Genomic DNA, 19,085 nt, shown 5'->3' with positions numbered 1-19,085 from the left:
ACATCAGCTAGTTCTGGGACAGAGGATTTGATTCAAACCCTGTTCCTACTCTTCTCTAGAAGTTAAATTTCATTCTGTTTTATCTTACAAGATCTAAAAAGATCCCCTTCCATGCTTCCCACCTCAAGCACACAAAAATCCAGCAAATTAGGATGAAAACTACTGAAAGTCTGAGCTAAGAATATAGAAAACTGTATAATGCAGATACAGGGATTATAATTCATATCAAAAAATATCTCTTACTATATGCAAAGTACCTCGAGATTTTTATTCACAAGCTTTACAAATTGACAAAATAGGGCAAGCAATATTAGTGTAATGGAAGAAAAATCTTTTTTTCCATATCCAAAATATGTAGGAAACTTATAGATAGAACAAAATAAATACCTCCAAGAAAATGGTTGAAAAGATTCATCTGAACAATTTATGTTAAATGTTCCTTTCCTGACAATTTTGGGCAATGCATGAGTACCTGGACTTAGTGTTCTTTTCTTTTGGAATTCTGAGAAAAGATTAAGTGTTCTATGACTGAAAACATTTATCCCAATCAACATCATAACAATGGGCTTACTTCAAGCAAAATTTCTTGGGTACCTCTCAATTACAAGGCCATTATGTCAACCACAGACTGTCTAACAAGCCCCATTCACGTAACATTTGCATATCCCACCCCAGAACAAAAGCAGACATAAATTAGCAATTGGACAATTCAAGGAATGAGCTTTAACTTGCCTACTAAGGTTTCCAATTCCTCAGAAATGTGCCTCTGTTAGAACTAGTTGATATCATTAAGGCTTTGAAGAGTTATAAGTTAGTTAGGGTATATTAGGAGAACTTTGATGAGGTCATGTGTTCTGAAGCCACTCCTGTATTTCAGTACTTCAAGCAAGAATATATGCTTAAAACTTATCCCTGAAAACAACAAGCTGGACTCTTGAAATCATTAGAAATTTCCCCAATCAGGCAGGTGGAGCAAATACAGCACACAGAATTGCAAGATCGCTAAAGGAAAATGGGGGGACGGGAGTTTTATATGGTGTTGATTTTGTAGTTGTTCCTTTTGTTGTTGATGTTCTTTTAAAATGTTTACATATTCAGTGATTAAGTAGATTATCATTACTGTTAATAAGTACCAGAAGTCATATAATTAAAGACTGCCTTATTGCAGAATTTCAGTTTCTTCCAAACAGCAAAGTGAAAGGGAAAACTAAAACAGTTTGAGCTTTTCAGCTCAACTGCACACTGTGGCACTTGGGATAAACGGTGCTTTTTCAGAAGTGCTTTAGCAAACAAGATGAATGCATTTCAAATGTCTGGTCACTTTTGAAAGTGAGACTACACACCAGTGCTTCATGTAAAGCAAATTCCTTCTCTACCACTATCTTTCTCTCCACCAGTTTGTTCATGCTGCGCCTCTTGGTCAGTCAACTGAATTAAGGACTATACTGTAAAAACAGATTTTTTAAGTATTCTGGAGTGGAGGCAATTAAAAACAAAACAAACAGACAAAAAAAAAAGAAAGAAAAACACAAAACCAAAACAACACACAAACAAACAAAACAAAAACAAACAAAAAATCAAACCCACACTGACAGACCATTTCAGTAATCAGGTTGACAAGACAGCCCCAAACTAGTTGTGCTGTGGCATACAAAGGGCAGCAGGTTGCACAACAGGGATAAGAACACACCACCAGGGGCAAAGAGGAAAGAAGAGTGGGAATGTCTTAACCAGGCTTCAGAAAGCTGGAGACAACCTAATAAGTACCACACCCTTGTCTGAGATGACTTAATTAGAAGTCTTTTCAGAGTTAAAAGACTGAATAAAAGCTTAGGTTAGAAAAAAGGCATACGCAGCTTGAAACTCTGGCTCCAAACCAACTAGGAGAATTTCAAACGTTGCAGGCCTTCCCTTACAGATCCTCAATGCTTAGTTTTGAGATCACAATTTATGTCAAATGATTAAATAAAGCGCTTCTATTATGTATTCACTACTCCCTAATCTCTGCTTGTTTCCTTTAGAGAATTTAAATTTGTATGTGGGGGGGTTTCTTTTGAAAATTGAAAAGGTAGTAAAAAATGACAAAGTATTTTTACTTTTAAGTAAAAATTTACTTAAAAGCTGGAAACAAAATGCTAGCTTCTCAAAAATAAGCCTATAAGAATGACTTATATAATGCACAAACACATTAACATGAAGCAAGCTAAACTACTACAAGTCTCTGCAAAGCAAAAAAGGAACAAAACATGTTCAAACTGACTTTCTAATCACGTGGGTAATTTAAACAGATCAGATCAAGGCAAGCAGTAGACTGCCCCCCTCTCATCTTACTTATTTATCAAAATTCAATTTAATATAGAAACTGACTAATGAAATTGAATGCCAATTAACAAAAAAGGAAGGCAAAGCAGGCAAACGGCTTTAGTTTAAAATGTCAATGCATCCATTTGATCACTACAATATACCTTTCTTCCTCTTAAGATTATGTAATGGATTTTTTTTTTAAGAATTATGAGCTTGGAAGATATTTGCTTAAATCTTAATGATTTAATGCAAGAGGAAATCAGATATTTTTTTTTCCTTAAGAAAGGTATTTTATTCTGGTTTTCTAAGCACTCAATTTTGTTCTTCTCAAATAAAGAATAAGAAACAGGAATTAAGTTCTGAAATCCTCTGAAAAATCCTTAAAGGCTGATACAAAGTCTTACAATGTAAGTTACTAAAACCTAAAATTACTAACTCTAAAGAAATACCTGCTTGGGAAAAGACTAAAATAGAACAGTGGAAGTTCTAAACTATAATAGACTGGCAAAATGCCTAGTTTTAGCTTTATGTTATTAGCTCTATTCAGCGTACAAATACAGGTTTTCTGGTGGCTTCTCAGGAGCACCTTAGATTGGATTTTCCAAAGCACTTAGGTGGTATAAGTCTGCTTTACTGGTATCCAAGGCTTCTGATAACTGTCAAGTTACTAACCTGAAATTACTTTATTTCCTTAATAGTTTCATTTACCTTAAAAAAAAAAAAAAAAATCTAAACCAGCATAACCTGAAGCAAATATAGCAAATTTTCCAAAAATCTAACACAGCATTGTATGGTTGTTCCATCTGACAGTGAAGATTTGCACACAATTCTGACAAAAAAAAAAATTTAAATATTAAGCCTGTCACCTTATTACTAAGTTTTTAATTCCACCAAGGCAGGCCCTCCTAACAGAAATTAAGTCTATTGCAATGATCACTTTGTGCTTCTCAAAAGTCTCACAGGCAAAGATTTTCATTCTTTTCTCTAGTATACTAGACTATTCAATTTGTCTTCAGATTTTAGAACAAACAAATATTGATTTCTATAATAAGGCTATAATCAAAGTGACATTCCAGCCCCCCTAGTTTTTTAACTTAAGTAATTTGAGATACTTCAGAAATTCTCTTAAGTCAGGTACTGAAGAAGAAAGCAGGACTTTAAGTGAACACATACTTCAGATTTTAGCTGTCTTTTGTGGGCACAGATCTGAACAAGACATTAATCTTACTACTTCGCATTTTCATGTGTTATCAGAGATTCAAAATAATGCTGCAATTTGTTGAATCCAGTTAGTCAGTTCAAGCAGACACTGCCACAGAAATAAAACCGCCAGCTGCTTCTGGTATGTACGTCTCTTCAACCAGGTCAGTTGCTTAAGCAGTGTCACCCCAATTTATGCAGCAAACTAGTCAAGCTGGAACACAAACATTCCTTCTACTAGGGCTGCTTTTTCTGGGATCAACATTTACTCAAAAATATTTGGCAAACTGCAGCCTAAAAGCTAAAGATGGCAGCTAGACACTACCAGCTTCTACAACACTAATGAAGTAACAGAGTCAACAAATGTAACTAAAGGAAAACCATCCAACCTACCTTTGGAAGCTCTTCAATCTGATTAGCATCTAAATAGAGTTCTTCCAAGGTCTTTTCAAAAGTAAAAATCTCCTTAGGCACCTGTTCCAGGCTGCAGTGAGAATAATCAAGTGTAGTAACTGTTTCCTCCTCTCCACGCAGGCAGCGGCATGGCACAAGCCGCACAAACAAATTCCGCTTTGTTGTCATTTTCAGGCACTGTAAAACAGAAATTGGTCTGGTTAAAAACCAAGACAACTTCAGATATACTCACTTGGGCAGCTGCTCAAACTCCTACTGGCTGCTAAATACTTAAAAAGGAAGTAAGTGTATATATATATACACATATGTGTGTGCATATGTGCATACATGAGGGTGTGGAGAGAATTTATTTTCTTTTAGACATAACAGATCTGTAGTAGCATTAAATAGGGTTAAAGCACATACAGACACCAAAAGACAAACTCAAAATTTTGCCTGTAACTTTGTCACTTGCTAACACAGCCCTACACCACAGAGAATTTTGAAGCAGCAGTGCTGAAGTGTCAATTTTTACAACACAGTTTAGCCCTACTTTCACAAAGGTTACTGGGATGATACTTTTGCTTAATTTGATAAAATCCAGCCTTTACGGAGTATTTAAATGTAGCTGTAGGAAAGCTAATTTATTAATTTTTTTTGTGATTAAATCCATGTACCTTAATTTCAAATCCCTCATTTAAAGACAGCATATAACAAGAAGAACCAGTGCAGTTTCTACCAACTGTTCAATCTACAGTTTAAAATGAAAGATTACCAAGTGCACAGATAAAGAAATAATTTCTTTTTTGCAATTCCATTCAGCTTGGAAAACTTCAACACATTTTACATGCAGGCTGGAACTAAAGAAATTTCACCTTGCTATGGAGGTGCATCCTGTGTCATTTTCATTCATTGCTACAACAGTCCCCTCTACTTTCCATGGCTTTTAAAATATTCCTATTCAGCAGGAAATGGCAAACTTAAATGGTCCTAACTGCCTGATTACTGACAGCATATACCAGGCATGTTCTGCCTCTTTCTTCCCCAGCAAGAACACAAGTTGAGGTCTTTCCTCTAATTAGCAATGAATTTTCACAAAATTCAGAAAAAAAAAAAAAGTTCTTCAAAATATCATCTCAAATTTTGCTGAAATCAGATGACAGTCTCAACAATTTTTCAGGAAAGACTAACGTGCAGACAGACAACATGATCATGTAGCTTTACTTCCTCAGGAAACTGGTCTAAAAATACATACTTTTCCAAAACAGCACTGCATATTTATTTTCTGAATCAAACCACCAGCACTGCAAATTAAAATGTATTAAAAAAAAAAAAAAACAAACAAAACACTTCTTTTTGGAATGCAGAAATTATATTTCAATTTCTGGATTGGTGACAGGAAACTTTCTTCTCCAACTGCCAAAAAGGTCAGACACATTTAGCAGACTGCACTTAAGTTTTCAGACAGTATGCTAGTAACACAAGGAGAAAACAAAATACCATGGCTGCTACACTATATGAAGTCACAGAATGCAAGACCCCTCCTCTTACTGAGACAAGAAAAAAAGTCATGCACTTGGATTATCCTCTATGAGCAGCTAGTTTGCAAAGTACTTCACAGTACGTTTAATTTATAGGACAACAGGTCAATGCTGTCCTTCAGTGTTTTCACTATAGAGGAGTATAGCTCAGGCTGGGTGCAGTCAGATTCTATATCCATCCACTAAAAAGACAGAAGAAACTCTTCATTGAGATAGTGGGATGTCAAGACTTCCTTTTTAACAATGCTCAGATGTTGCTAAGATTTTGTTACAATGTTGATTATCCATTACAACACTTAACACTTCCCCTAAAACTCCAGCCATGTTATTTAAATAAAAAGTGATCTAAATATAAAGATTTAACTGTGTTGCAATGCAGACTTTAGAGAATATGAATTCTATGCTGGGGTTTCCCAAGGAATGGGAAAGTGAGCAAAAGACACAGTGTAACCTCCTGCTTCTTCCACAGGAACAGGTTCCAAGCATGATACCCTCCAGCCACCCACAGCCAGGTGTCAAAGATGCTACAGAAGCTGATGTGCTCTCTGTGTTAGAGCTACCCACGCCTTCTCCATGCCTCAGAGGCCACATGTGAAGACACAAGAGGAATTCCACAGCAAATATTTACAAAAAGCCTTTAACAAAAAGAAGTATTGTCTCATTTTGAATTACTTCAAGAGATCAGAGGAGGTCTTTCTGACCACTCCAGAAAGAAGCACACAGCAGCCTCTTTCTCTTCAAACAGGAGTGTAAACAGAAGAACATACAGCTTGGAAACAACCAGGATTGGAAAAGCAGAGACTACATGTGAGCTGATTACCAGAAGACTGGCAGTGGAAGACACACCTATATCTTACTAGCTGCAGCCATCAATAAATTCACTTCACCCAGTCATTTCAGCTTCTGAGAATTATGGTTAGGTTTCCAGAATATAAAAAAGTTCATATGATTCGTATAAATGATGAAATAAGATACTCTTTTTCATTCAAGTCCCTCAAAAGCAGCACACATTACAGTGTTTGTCCCAACTTTTTCTGTAGCTGTTCTCTTTGCACGAAGTCTTACTTACTCAAGTCTCAAAAGTTCCTAAAGCAACAAAAAACTTGTAAAGCCTACCAATGCAAAACACACTTATCTAATTTTCCTAACTTATCCCTTTATTTTGTAAAAAAGATCTTGAGCTCGGGGTAAGGGGGAAGAGGGTGGATGCATCCACAGCTCTATAAAATACAGATCAGTAAACAAATCCCTGTGCAACATCAGAGTGTTGGGTCATGTCTTCAGTCAGTTATCATGTCAGCTAAAGTACCTAAACTCACAAGCCAAAACAGTCAAATTCATATTTAAGCATCAAATAAATAACTTTCTCTCCAAACCATTGTTTTTACCAACTTGAGTGTATATTTAATTATAACATTTCAAAGATCAGAATTAATCAAGAGATCTGCATTTAAGTAAATGTATGAAACTATGCAACATGATGTAGTTCAATTTGTCTTATGTATGTTCAACTTTTACTTCTACACATATATGAATAGCTGTTCAGTGCTGGTGTTCTGCAACAGAGATGGCTCCTAATACTAGCAAACGGGTGTGGCAGGACAGATGGAGGAAGTATGCCACACCACCACTCTTCTGCAATGTAAATTTAGAGAGACAGTCAGAAACACACAATCCTCACCCCCTGTCTCTCTGTCCACTTATCTTGCCATCAGTTGCCCAAGAGAAAAACTACAATGGAGGAAAGAATGTACTACAGAGAGTCCACTGTTACAGCTGTCAAAGACAGGAACTTGTGATGTCACACAGAACATGTACTTTTCTTCTATTGCTCTAAATAAGAACTTCTCCATAGATAGTTTGGGTAAATACACAGAAGGTAGAAAGAGATACAAAATATAGTATTGTTTTCCTTCCCAAAAATCAGGGGAGTCTGGCAAGCAGACTTCATGTTTCATAGTAACATGAAATCATAGAATAGTCTGGGTCAGAAAAGACCTTAAGATCATCTAGTTCCAACCCTCCTGCCACTCCCCTGCTCAATGCCCTGTCCAGCCTGGCCTTGAACACTGGAGGGATGGGGCAGCCACAGCTTCCCTGGGCAACCTGTTCCAGTGCCTCATCACCCTCACAGTAAACAATTTCTTCCTAATATCTAATCTTAATCTCTCCTCTTTCAGTTTAAAACCATTACCCCCTGTCCTGCACTATGGGCTGCAGGGGAATCTCTCCTCTGGTGCCTGGAGTATGTTCTCCCCTTGTTCTTCACTGGCCTTGATGTCTGTAGAGTTGATGCTCTCACATATTCTCACTCTTCTCTACTGCATGCTGCTCTGCAGCAGGTTTTTACACTTTCTTAAATACTCTAACACAGAGGCACTACCAATATCACTGATTGACTCAGATTTGGCCAGAGCATGCCTATCATGGAGTCAGCTGGAACTGGCTCCAGGGGCAGCTTCCAGCATCTTCTCACAGAAGCCACTCCTGAAGCTCCCTCACTACCAAAACCTTGCCACCTGCACCCAATACAATCTATAAAAAGTGAAATATTTTTACTGAATATAATCAAGTTACTAGAAGCAGAAAAGCAAAGTATCAGTTTGGAAGACCATACTAGTGAAAGAAAGCAAGATCGACAGCAAGGCTGGATATACAGTAAATATTTAATCCCCAAAAGACATCATCATCCAGTGAAATCACTCTTTCATAGAACTCTGATTATTTCCTGCACACCCCTGTCATCGAAGATCTGCCAGAAACATATGGAACATTTTTGTCCACCCATGTGTCTACCTACATTTTGCTAAGCACTTAATAGAAACCAACCAACCCAAACCTACAAGAAACTCCACACTACCAGAAAAAAAACACACAGCCCCCAAATACCACGGTCTTTGAAAATTCTGAACTCAGGCTTGCTACAGCACAATTTAGGTTCGTATTATTTGTTAATTTGGTCTAAAAGCATGGGTTTCACTGTACCATTAGTGCTTTAGATTTTCTGTCTGATGCTAACAGGATGTGACTGCTCATGCTCCAAGCTGGTGAAAGCACTTCCCCCAGCCCCCCCAAGCCTTTCAAAAGGGTGTTTACCAGTTACATCAGCAGCAGAGCTGAAAATGAAACCACCTATCAGATGTTTATAGAGGAAGGCATGAACAACTAGGCACAAAAATATCTGGTCAAGTTCACTTTAGACCACTCCACTATCTACAAGTAAGTTCATAATTAGGGAGCTGAGGATTTGTAAAAGCAGGAAAGGGAAAGATTGTATTGCACTGCGTGTGACACAGCATGCAACCAGACAAATATAAAAAGGCTAATTTGGCCATCTGACAGAAGACCTAACATATTCCTGCTGACCCCAACCAAAATTCCCAACCTTATTTATTAAGAATCATATTCAGTCTACTAAAAAAAACAAAAGAAAAAGAAAGTCACCAAAAAAATTTATTACTTCCTGTACATTGAAAATTCAGTAGGAAATGAATCTTCTTATACTGGACATAAAAACATGAACCAGCATATATAGAGATATTAAAGATCACAGAAGATAGCACGAAACATGCTGTTTAGCTTGTTGATGAAAGATGCTATATTGTGAAAATACAGATGTCGAGATGTTGAAGACTCCTCTGGTCACAGTGATAAGTTACGGTATTTTCACTCCTCACCTTTTGTCATCCAAGCTATTTCTTGCTGTCTCTTCTAGCAAATAAAGTATTTTGCAAAACTGGATTGGTTATGCTATTCATTTCACTGAATCAGACCGGTAAACACTGAGGTCAGTACAAACTAATGAACCACAGTGCTGCACTCTGGGAGAGAGGACAAGTGGTAAGAAGTAAGAGGGATTTTGGAACCATTTCACCATTTTAACATCAAGCTATAGTCTCAGACTCCCAGCTTCTGATACGAAAACAATGCTCCACTGCATCCATTGCTGCATGCCTTCTACACACACAAGAACACCAAAAAACACACTGTACTTGCTCACATACAGCATTCAGAGCAAAAGAAATAAAAAGCACTACCCATGAAACAACAATGGTGAATGGTAACAGGAGGAACACCATGTTGGTAAATACAGTAAATAACAACCAATTGTTAAGTGCAAACATATGAAGGACACTTGCTACAGTTTCTGAGAAAATAAAGGGATCACAGATGGCAAAAATCAGATTTGCTTTTGGTGATGCACCAGCTGCTAGGATATAAGCAAAACCAGCAATATTCTACTTCTAGCTTGTTCAAATACAGAACTCAGAGCTGGTAATAAAACTCAAAGTTTCTCTTAGGGTAACTCCAAAAAAGACAAGTGCCAGGTGTAAATTCTAAATACATTTGTTTAAATTATTCGTTTCTTATATTTATGAATTCCTAACCAGATTTCTATTTACTATTCCCATTTTGTTTTGCTTTAAAATATTCAGACATCCTTTATACAATTAACATCTGAAGTTCTGTATCAAACCATTTTGTAAAACCTCTTCACTTAGTTGTAACGGAATCAGTAACATTTTCTTGGCTCAATAACAGTGCCCTCACATGTTACAGAAATGTCCTCAAAGAAAAAAAAGAGAGAAAATTATAGATTAATTTTACTGTTAAAAAAAGTGTTCGTATACCCAAACAATTGTAACTTTGGCATTTTTACGTGTATCTATATTAAATTTTCATACTAACACTGTATAATAGCTACACAGTAACACACACACACACACACACACACACACACACACACTCTGTGACTACACAACTGTAGCCAAGTTAGTTACAACTCAGCTCCCACACATTTCCATTTGCTCTTTTTCAGAGGCAGCCCTTGAAACTAACTTCCATCTGGACAGCCAATCTATCCAAATAAGTGCTACTATAATATTTCATCTGAAGAATAGTCTCTAATTGTATATCATTAACCATGCTGCTGAGATTAGCATTAGATCTGAGCTTCATTTCTGATTTGCGACTTGATTGCATATTCTTTGGGTACGTATTTGTAGTGTTACTAAGAAAACATTGTGAGGAATAAATTTTTAAAGCCACTGTGCTTGAATCTCACTCATTTCCCCTCCCCCCCCACCCCAAAAAAAAAAAAAAACACAAAAAAAAAAACCCACTTAATAAAAAATCACGGATAATTACTATGACAAACTGGTTTTTTTTTTTTGTTTGCAGGAAAGTGCAGGAGTCCCTCAAACCTTCACAGAGTATTCAAAAAACTGAGCTTTTCTTTAAAAAGCCATGACATTGATATTTCAGTATTTTAACAATGATATTTTAAATGGCTAAAGCATACTTCTGCATTATGGAACATGTTTGGGTTTTCATGTTTGAATTTTTTACACTATTCCATAGCCAGAAACATGAAATATTTGCCCCAGTAGAATAGTAAAGTGAAAACTATCCTGCAGCCAGCTGTATCAAGCTATTTCATAACTGCTTTGCTTTCAGAATCCACTGATTTCTACCTTAAATAACTCGATTTTCTTTCATTGTTGCTGTGAAAAAGATCCATGGAAACAAACAGGACAAGTTCCTGACTTCCTATACAAAGAAAACAATGACAATTAAATACACAGAGCAACCAGACTAAGAGATGGTAAGCTTCTGAAAGAGGTATAAACCCATATTAAACTGCTTATGTTTCGACTTTAGTCCTTTGAAGGATTATGTCTGGATCTACTGTTTGAGTAAAGGCTGTGCATCATATACTGTCAACATCTATTCAAGCAGAAAGGAAGAGATACTGTCTTAATTCCTCCAGTTGTAACAATATAGTCAAAAGAGATGAACCAGCATAAAGGATGCGAAGGGAAGAGGCATTGCTAGTCATTTGCCATAGGAAGCAACAAACCTTACAAAGCAGTAAGCACAGCTGAGGCAGTAAAATGACAGCACAGTTTCTTAGCTCAGCAGAGAATGCCGAAGCACACAAAGGCAGGAAAAAGCAAGCATGTGCAAATACTTCTATAATCTTCAGTATGAGCGGTTTGTAGCAATGCCAGATAAAATAGGCAGAAGATTTTGTATCTTTTAAACTGCTATTTTTTTAGTGTCTCAAAATTACAGTCACTGAAATGTCAATATTTATTAGCATTTCCCCAATCTGAGCAGCACTATTAATAAAATCAAAGCAGATGGAAGCTGCTATCATAAGTTGTTGGGTTTAGGATTTTTTTGAGAGTGGTGGGGGGTAATAATGGCTCCTCCACAGAAATTCATAGAGAAGTTCTGAAGACAAAATATTCTATTGGGCATTCTTTTTATTCATGAGAAATATTTGCCTCTAGAAATCCTTACAATATGAGGGAAAAGCCATCTGCACTGGCATAATTTAATAAAGAAAAAAGCTGATTCTGAACATGTGTTGCTTTTCCATAGACCTTTAGTAAGAAAACTGAGCTTTATTTGGCTTTTTAATACTTTTCATGTTATGTATGCTCTCTAACTAAAGATAGGACAACTACAAGAGAGAAATTATGACATGATGTTCACCTACACTTTAGATCAACAAATGAGTAAGGACAGTAAGAGGCACAAGAAGCATTTAAAACATTTTTATTCAAGTTTTTAAAAAATACACTTATCTTTATATGTATATGGACATTGAGCTTTAAAACAGAATTGTTTTTCTGCAACACAATTTCCCATATATGTCCCTTTCTACATACACACACAACTACATTCACTTGTAGTTGGCACCTGTATGCACACGAGTATCATTCACTTAGCCCTTCAGCATGTATTTTTAGTTAAAAAAAAACTAATAACATGAGAGATAATGCAGAATAAAATTCAAGTGCCTTGGAGGTAATTATTACAACATATAAATGAAGATTTCTATTTTGATACATCGTGCAGTTGGCCCAGAGGAAAGAAAAAATAATATACTTACCACTGTGTTACTTTTCTCTCCCTGCTGCTTCTTCCCTGAGCTTTCAAAGCCAACATTCTGTTTAAGACAAAGATACAAAAATTTTAGTCAACCCTATCCCTACTAGATAAGAACAAATTGATGTCTTACTGTATTGGATATTTATCTTGCTTTCAGATATTTATTTTTTTTATGGTTTGGGTGGTTTTAAAATAAAAAAAAAAAAAGAAAAGCTGTACATGTGTGAGAACTTAAAAGACACTTTCAAGACAGTAGAAATTGCAAACATACTTTTGGAGGAGATTATTTTGTATGTGTAATGTAGTACAAAACACTGCCTTTTATCCTACTTTAGTTTTTATTTTATAGCATTCTGTCTACAAAATTGTTTCATTTCTACTCCATTTTTAATTGCTGTATTAAATTATTAAATCTCTTATATTAGGCAACTCATATATAATTCTGAAGAAAAAAAATCAGAAATTAACAGAATGTGCAAAGAGCAGACTTCTATATCAACTTAAGTGAATATTTTAGAAAATTGCAATATGTATAATAAGGCATATCAGATCACTGACACTATGTTCACTGAAGTAAAGCAATTATAAACAAGCAAAAACATTCAACACATTTGGCTGAACACATTCAAAATTAGTGGATGGAGCTATAGAAAGGATAAATTCTGCCTTGAACAAAGACAAAAGTAGAGCATATCTTCAGAGAGAATAAATGCCACTATGGTCAGACAGATCATCTAACATGAGCACGAAGTCATGTAGAACAGGTAAGAAGCTGAATCAGGCAGGGTATAATCTGTCAGATTTGTAGTAACTAGAAAAAAAAGAAATTAAACTGTAGGAAGCACAGGTAGTAATTTCATTCAACAGATTTACCTGTAAATGGAACTGTATTTATTTTTTTTCCTATTAAAAGCAGAATAAGACCATCATATAACCATAAATGCTCCCCCCAAAAAATCCTATAGCAGATGTAAAATCAGAATTGTTTAAGGATGACTGAAAGTCCCTTGGTTTAGGATAAGAAACAAGCAGTAGTACGATCACAGAACAATGAACTCCATCCAAAGTCAGGACTGCCACAGCAGGACTTTGCCACAACAAACTTTCACATTACACATCATATTTCTAATTCAGGAGTTGCTGCTGCCAGCTTCTGCATTTATTCCAAATGGATTCCAATGCACTATACTACATAAATCTATGTGTTTATTGTCGATAGAAGGACAATCAGAACATGCAAATAGCAAGGAGAAAAAATAATACAGATAAAAGTAACTAAAAGCTTCTAGTCTTTCAAGTTTCCTTCTGAAAAAAAATCCCTCTGTAAATCTAGTTAGCCTCAGAAATACAGAACAGCAGCACTCAAGACATTTAAAAAAATCAAGATAGCAAGGACCAAACCAGGTTCTGAAACCTGGGGTATCAAGAAAGTCTGTCAAACTGGCTGCATGCTGCTTCTTTCCTTTCCCACAGTGCTTTGCTCCTAATAAAAAATTATTTAATCTTTACAAAAGGTATTCAGAGGCACTGTTCACAAACAGAAGAAATGCAAGCTTGCAATAGCTCAACTAACATAAGCAGAATTAATCCAGAGGGTATGATAGTGCAGGGCTGGTTCTGACAGTGGGACAGGAAGGTGATTGTGCCTCTGAAAGAAAAAGGCGTAAGGTCAAGACTTTGAAGGCAGAGCATTCAGACTAGAAAAATGATCTAAGAAATAGCCCCATAATAATATTAAAACTAGTAAACAAAAAGGGATTACTCTTGCATCATTTCCTGACACCTGTTAGGCTGCCTCTGTTGAAATGCCCAGAAGAATAAAATATATTGGTAGCAAGCCATTACCAAATCATGAACTGTCTGCAGACTTCCAAACCTAGCACAAGGAACTCATCTGGTCCCAGCCATGCAGAAGAGATAATATACAGAATTAAAAAAAAACCACAGTAAGTTGGATGTGTGTGCACAAGGAAGGAATACACACTACCACCTGGATATTTCAGGTCATTCTGCTTCGGAAATTCAGCAGCTGTACACTGAACAAAATACAACAGTTACAGAATCAGACAAGAATAATGAACACTCTGCAACCAATGTTACCTTAATGCCACTTGAAACTGTGACACTGAGTCAGACAATTTTAAACCTGTATCTGAATAACTAAGCGTGTGCTCTAAGTACATGTGTTAATACTGCTCTCGTGAGACTTCACTTGGAGTACTGTGTACAGTTCTGGTGTCCCCAACATAAAAAGGACATGGAACTGTTGGAACAAGTCCAGAGGAGGGCCACGAGGATGATCAGGGGACTGGAGCACCTCCTGTATGAAGACAGGCTGAGAAAGTTGGGGCTGTTCAGCTTGGAGAAGGCTGCGTGGAGACCTCATAGCAGCCTTCCAATATCTGAAGGGGGCCTGTAAGGATGCTGGGGAGGGACTCTTCATTAGTGACTGTAGTGGTAGGACAAGGGGTAACGGGTTCAGACTTAAACAGGGGAAGTTTAGATTGGATATAAGGAAGAAGTTCTTTACTGTGCGGGTGGTGAGGCACTGGAATGGGTTGCCCAGGGAGGTTGTGAATGCTCCATCCCTGGCAGTGTTCAAGGCCAGGCTGGACAGAGCCTTCCTTGGGTGACATGGTTTAGTGTGAGGTGTCCCTGCCCATGGCAGGGGGGTTGGAACTAGATGATCTTAAGGTCCTTTCCAACTGGATTTGCTCCAACAGTTCCATGTCCTTTCGATGTTGAGGACACCAGAACTGTACACAATACTCCAAGTGAGGTCTCATGAGAACAGAGGGGCAGGATCACATCCTTCGACCTGCTGGTCACACTCCTTTTGATGCAGCCAAGGATACGGTTGGTTTCTGGGCTGCGAGCACACACTGAAGCCGGCTCATGTTCATTTTCTCATCAACCAACACCCCCAAGTCCTTCTCCACAGGGCTGCTCTGAATCTCTTCTCTGCCCAGCCTGTAGCTGTGCCTGGGATTGCTCCGACCCAGGTGTAGGACCTTGCACTTGGCATGGTTAAACTTCCTAAGGTTGGCATCAGCCCACCTCACAAGCGTGTCAAGGTCCCTCTGGATGGCATTCCTTCCCTCCAGCGTATCAACCGAACCACACAGCTTGGTGTCATCGGCAAACCTGATGAGGGCACACTCAATCCCACTGTCCATGTCACCAACAAAGATGTTAAACAAGACCGTTCCCAGCCCCAATCTTTGAAGGACACCACTCATTTCTCCAGCTGGACATTGAGCCATTGACCACAACATTTTGCGTGCAGCCATCCAACCAGTTCTTTATCCACCGAGTGGTCCACCTATCAAATTGATGTCTCTCCAATTTAGAGACAAGGATGTCGTGTGGGGCAGTGTCGAATCCTTTGCACAAGTCCAGGTAGATGACGTGAGCTGCTCTACCCCTGTCCGTCAGTTCCGTAGCCTCATCATAAAAGGCCACCAAATTGGTCAGGCAGGATTTCCCCTTAGTGAAGCCATGCTGGCTGTCACCAAGCACCTTGTTGATTTTCATGTGCCTTAGTATGCCTTCCAGGAGAACGTGCTCCATGATTTCGCCAGGCACAGAGCTGAGACTGACTGGTCTACTCCGCATGAAATCCCTGCCTCAAAACTGGAGAGGCATGGATTTTCCTGATGGACCACTCAGTGGATAAGGAACTGCCTGGATGGCCACATACAGAGAGGCAGGGTCAATGGCTTGATCAAGGGGAGACAGCAAGTGGTGTTCCTCAATATTGGGATTGGTGCTGTTTCAACATCTTTGTCAGTGACATGGACAGTGGGATTGATGCACCTGCAGCACGTCTGCCAATGACACCAAGCTGTGTGGTTCGGTTGACACTCTGGAGGGAACTGATGGCATCCAGAGGGACCTTGTCAGGTCTGAACCCTCTCACAGGCTCAAGAGGTGGGCCTGTGAGAACAAGGACAGCAAGAGGCTGGGCACAGAATAGCTTGAGAGCAGCCCTGAGGAGAAGGACCTGGGGGTGTTGACTAATGAGAAGTGCAACATGAGCTGGCAGTGTGCACTCACAGCCCATGAAGTCAACCGTGTGCTGGGCTGCATCAAAAGGAGCCCGTAAAGCAGGTCAAAGAAAGTGATTCTCCCCTCTACTTCACTCTCATGAGACCCCACCTGTAGTACCATGCCCAGCTCTGGGGCTTCCAACACAAGATGGATATAGAGCTGCAGGAAGAGGTACAGAGGAGGCTATGGAGATGCTCAGAGGGCTGGAGCACCTCTCCTGTGAAGACCTGATGAGAGAGGTGGGGTTGTTCAGCCTGGACAAGGCTTTGGAGAGACATTAGAGCAGCCTTCCAGTACCTAAAGGAGCCTACAAGAAATCTGGAGAGGGCCGTCATACAAGCACATGTAGGGACAGGACCAAAAGGAATGGCTTTAAGCTGACTGAGAGGAGATTTAGATTAGATATCTGGGAAAAATTCTTCCCTATGAGGGTGGTGTGACACTGGAACCTGTTGCCCAGAGAAGCTGTGGTGACCCATCCCTGGCAGTGTTCAAGGCCAGGTTGGATGGGCTTTGAACAACTTGGTGTAGTGGAAGGTGTCCCTGCCAATGGCAGGGGGGTTGGAACTAGATTTTTAAGGTCCCTTCCAACCCAAACCACTCTATGATGAACCTATGACTTTAGATGAGGCCTACAACTGACTCAACAAATTTCTTTCTTACTATAATTTTCACACAAATATATTTTACCTTATATCCTTGTCATTCTTTCAATTGCTTATTGGAAGACTTTCAACAGATACTGAAATACTAGTAGCAAACTTTCACATGAGAGATCAGGAAATAGGGTTATACTTCAGTACACTGAATGACAGTGAATAACTCACAAGATATTTTTACTTTCTTCAGGCTGTTTTACAAAAAAAAAAAAAAAAAAAAAAAGGCAGTGAAATCACAACACTTAAGCTCTTAATTTCTTCATTTAAGGAAGGGCTGGAAATAAGTATCCTAAAAATGGCTTACTTCAGAGATATTTCAGGCAGCCTTCGGCCTGTGGCAACCATCCTCCATTTTATACACTGAAAACAGTGTAAACAGTGAGTTATTTCTTTAAATAATTCCAGAAGAGTATTGCAGGAGCCAAATTACCCACGCTTGCCTTTAAACATACACTCACATTCAGTCAGAAAGCATGTTTAGCTAAAAAGACTTTAGACTGATTAAGATTATCCACACCAGAGACACCTATGACGCAGAAACAGATCCCATCCTGCAGTACTAACATCTACCCTGTAAACCAGGAACAATTTAGGGGCAATAAGATTATTTATATTTTTCCCTTTTGGAACAGGGACCAGGAAGATGAGGGGTTCTGAAGCAGACCAAGGAAGTGCAACTGCATGGGCAATCAGTATCACTGTCCTGAGTGAAGCAGGTTTTGCCTGAATGAGGATATGCAGAATATTTTTATTAAGCACTGGGGAGCATATAGAGATGCACATAATTATTTATAACACAACAATAATAAAGACCTGTTATTATCAGTGGTGACTGGCAAGATTCTTATTCAAACAGAATCTACTACCTAGGTGTGAAATTCATTCCTTACAGTGTGCTAGATTTGAAAAGAGTAACATATGATCTAGACTGAGGAAATAAAAGATCGACAAACACAGCTGGCAAAATATTTATCTCTAGGTAGCATACCTTTTGAAATCAAATAGACATTTCACACAAAGTAGGAAGGTCTGCAGATCACAAGCAGTTTAGTTAACCTTGGACTCCCACAGTGAGGAACATGGAGGGACAAGAGTGGAGGACCAAGGAGACGCAAACGATTCAGAGACTATTCTCAAGAAAGAGAGCATCCTGTTTTCCCTGGAAGCAGATGATGTCACCATGCCTCCGTTTCTTGCTACTTTGGTGTCTGAACAAAAGCCAGATGTTTAGAGTGAAGAAACAATCTCTGCTGCATGGATTGTCTCACTGACAAAAACCTGACAAGCTTTGGGAGCTGCACTGGTCTTGGGTGGACAAGTCTAAGATGTTAACTATGACACACTACCTTAAGCGCATAAGTCCAACCTACTTGAGGATTTGTTACCTCTTTACTACCAATGCTGTCGCAGCTGCTGGCAATCAGAATTCTTCAGAGCAGGAAGAGGACAGTTTACGACACATTTTCAGTGAGCACACAAGATTCACATTTGCTTTCAGCACACCCCAGAATAACCTGTATTTGGTGTACTTGCAGTTGTGCAAGTGTTCTGCCAAGAGATATGGGTACACTTTAAAAACAACGAAATGGAAAAGGCACTTTTATAAACCCCTGACTGGCTGACTTGTTATATAAATCATATTTTAATATTGAGATTTTCATTGTTTTGCCAGAGTATCTACAGTTCTATTAAAGATATTTCTAATTATCTTAAAACTGAAATAAATGGCCAGAGGGTAGCAAAATTAAATTTTGTTCATTACTTACAGTACTGTAACAGAACTTTTGGACAAAACTGTTACAGAAACACATTCATACCTGTACAGATGCAGATAAATCAGATCTGCTAAATTTTGTTGTTGACTGCTGTCCCTTGGGGAAGCTGGTCAAAGAAGGTTCTCTCCAAGGCATAATTGAAGATTGCAAATTTGGCTTCAGTTTTTTAAATAAACTGTTTCAAAATTATTTCTCTCACTTGTGTGGGTACAGCTGCAAAAACTCTCACCATGTGCAAAGTACAGTTTTGCAACAAAATAAAC

General features: G+C 38.4%; 1 protein-coding gene across 7 annotated transcripts in view; it reads right to left on the bottom strand.

The window, feature by feature from the left end:
- ERBIN (erbb2 interacting protein) overlaps positions 1–19,085 on the bottom strand; it is a 113,167-nt gene that overhangs the window by 60,303 nt on the left and 33,779 nt on the right. For all 7 annotated transcript variants that reach the window (XM_061342635.1, XM_061342640.1, XM_061342638.1 and 4 more), the window contains 2 exons: positions 12,340–12,396; positions 3,898–4,095 (listed from right to left, as the gene is read on the bottom strand). In XM_061342635.1, the coding sequence (XP_061198619.1) occupies positions 3,898–4,086 (189 nt within the window). In that variant the 5' untranslated portion in view covers positions 4,087–4,095; positions 12,340–12,396. The remainder of the gene's footprint in view (positions 1–3,897; positions 4,096–12,339; positions 12,397–19,085) is intronic.

This window comes from Neopsephotus bourkii, unplaced genomic scaffold (assembly GCF_033783945.1).
Source record: "Neopsephotus bourkii isolate Nb327-2 ecotype Australia unplaced genomic scaffold, CSIRO-AGI_Nbou_v1 NB_1810, whole genome shotgun sequence".
Classification (NCBI taxonomy): domain Eukaryota; kingdom Metazoa; phylum Chordata; class Aves; order Psittaciformes; family Psittacidae; genus Neopsephotus; species Neopsephotus bourkii.
Note: the sequence above shows the minus strand (reverse complement) of the source record. Positions and strands in the feature narration are given on the sequence as shown.